At 46.4% G+C, this 966-nt stretch overlaps 1 protein-coding gene across 1 annotated transcript; it reads left to right on the top strand.

Moving 5' to 3' along the window:
• Positions 1-2: 2 nt before the first annotated feature.
• Positions 3-960, top strand: LOC103584401 (interferon-induced protein with tetratricopeptide repeats 1-like; the record flags this gene model as incomplete). The annotated part of the gene is made up of 1 exon (XM_008565421.1): positions 3-960. A coding segment is annotated over one exon (958 nt), but the record flags the coding sequence as incomplete, so codon positions are not given.
• Between the last annotated feature and the right edge of the window lie 6 nt (positions 961-966).

Raw genomic sequence — 966 nt, 5'->3', positions numbered from 1 at the left:
ACAACCTGCTGGCCTATGTGAAGCACCTGAAAGGCCAGAATGAGAAAGCCTTGGAGAGCTTGAAAGAAGCCGAAGATTTAATCCAGCGAGATCATGCCAACCAATCGGACATGAGAAGTCTGGTGACCTGGGGCAACTATGCCTGGGTGTGCTACCACCTGGGAAGACTGGCAGAAGCCCAGACTTACCTGAACAAGGTGGAGAGCACTTGCGAGAAGTTGGCAAGTCCTTTCCGCTATAGAATGGAATGTCCTGAGATGGACTGTGAGGAAGGATGGGCCTTGCTGAAGTGTGGAGGAAAGTATTACGAACGGGCCAAGGCCTGCTTTGAAAAAGCTCTGGAAGCAGACCCTGAAAACGCTGAATTCAGCACTGGGTATGCAATTGCCACCTATCGTCTGGATGGCTTTAGTGCAACAGTAAAAGGCACGGAGGGGTTTTCTTTGTACCCCCTAAGGCAGGCTATCAGGCTAAGTCCAGAGGATGCATATATTAAAGTTCTCCTTGCGCTGAAGCTTCAGGAAGTAGGACAAGAAGTTGAAGGAGAAAAGTACATTGAAGAAGCTCTGACCAACAAGTCCTCACAGACTTATGTCTTTCGATATGCAGCCAAGTTTTACCAAAAAAAAGGCTCTCTGGATAAAGCTCTTCAGCTCTTAAAAATGGCCTTGCAGGCAAAACCCGACTCCGTCTTCCTGCATCACCAGATAGGGTGTTGCTACAGACAATATATGATCGAAATAAAGAAAGCTGCAAAGGTGCCGCGTAGCAGAGAGGTTGAAGAAAATGCAGACGGAATGATGAGATTAGCCATATTTCATTTTGAATTTGCTATACAGAAAAAGCCCACATTTGCAATGGCTTATATGGATTTGGCCAACATGTATTCAGAGCAAGGTGAACATCAAAAGGTTGAGGACACGTACCAGAAAGCACTCAGCCTGCATGATGGTAATAAGAGCCTAT

The sequence above is a fragment of the Galeopterus variegatus genome, unplaced genomic scaffold (assembly GCF_000696425.1).
Source record: "Galeopterus variegatus unplaced genomic scaffold, G_variegatus-3.0.2 Scaffold53540, whole genome shotgun sequence".
Classification (NCBI taxonomy): Eukaryota; Metazoa; Chordata; class Mammalia; order Dermoptera; family Cynocephalidae; genus Galeopterus; species Galeopterus variegatus.
Note: the sequence above shows the minus strand (reverse complement) of the source record. Positions and strands in the feature narration are given on the sequence as shown.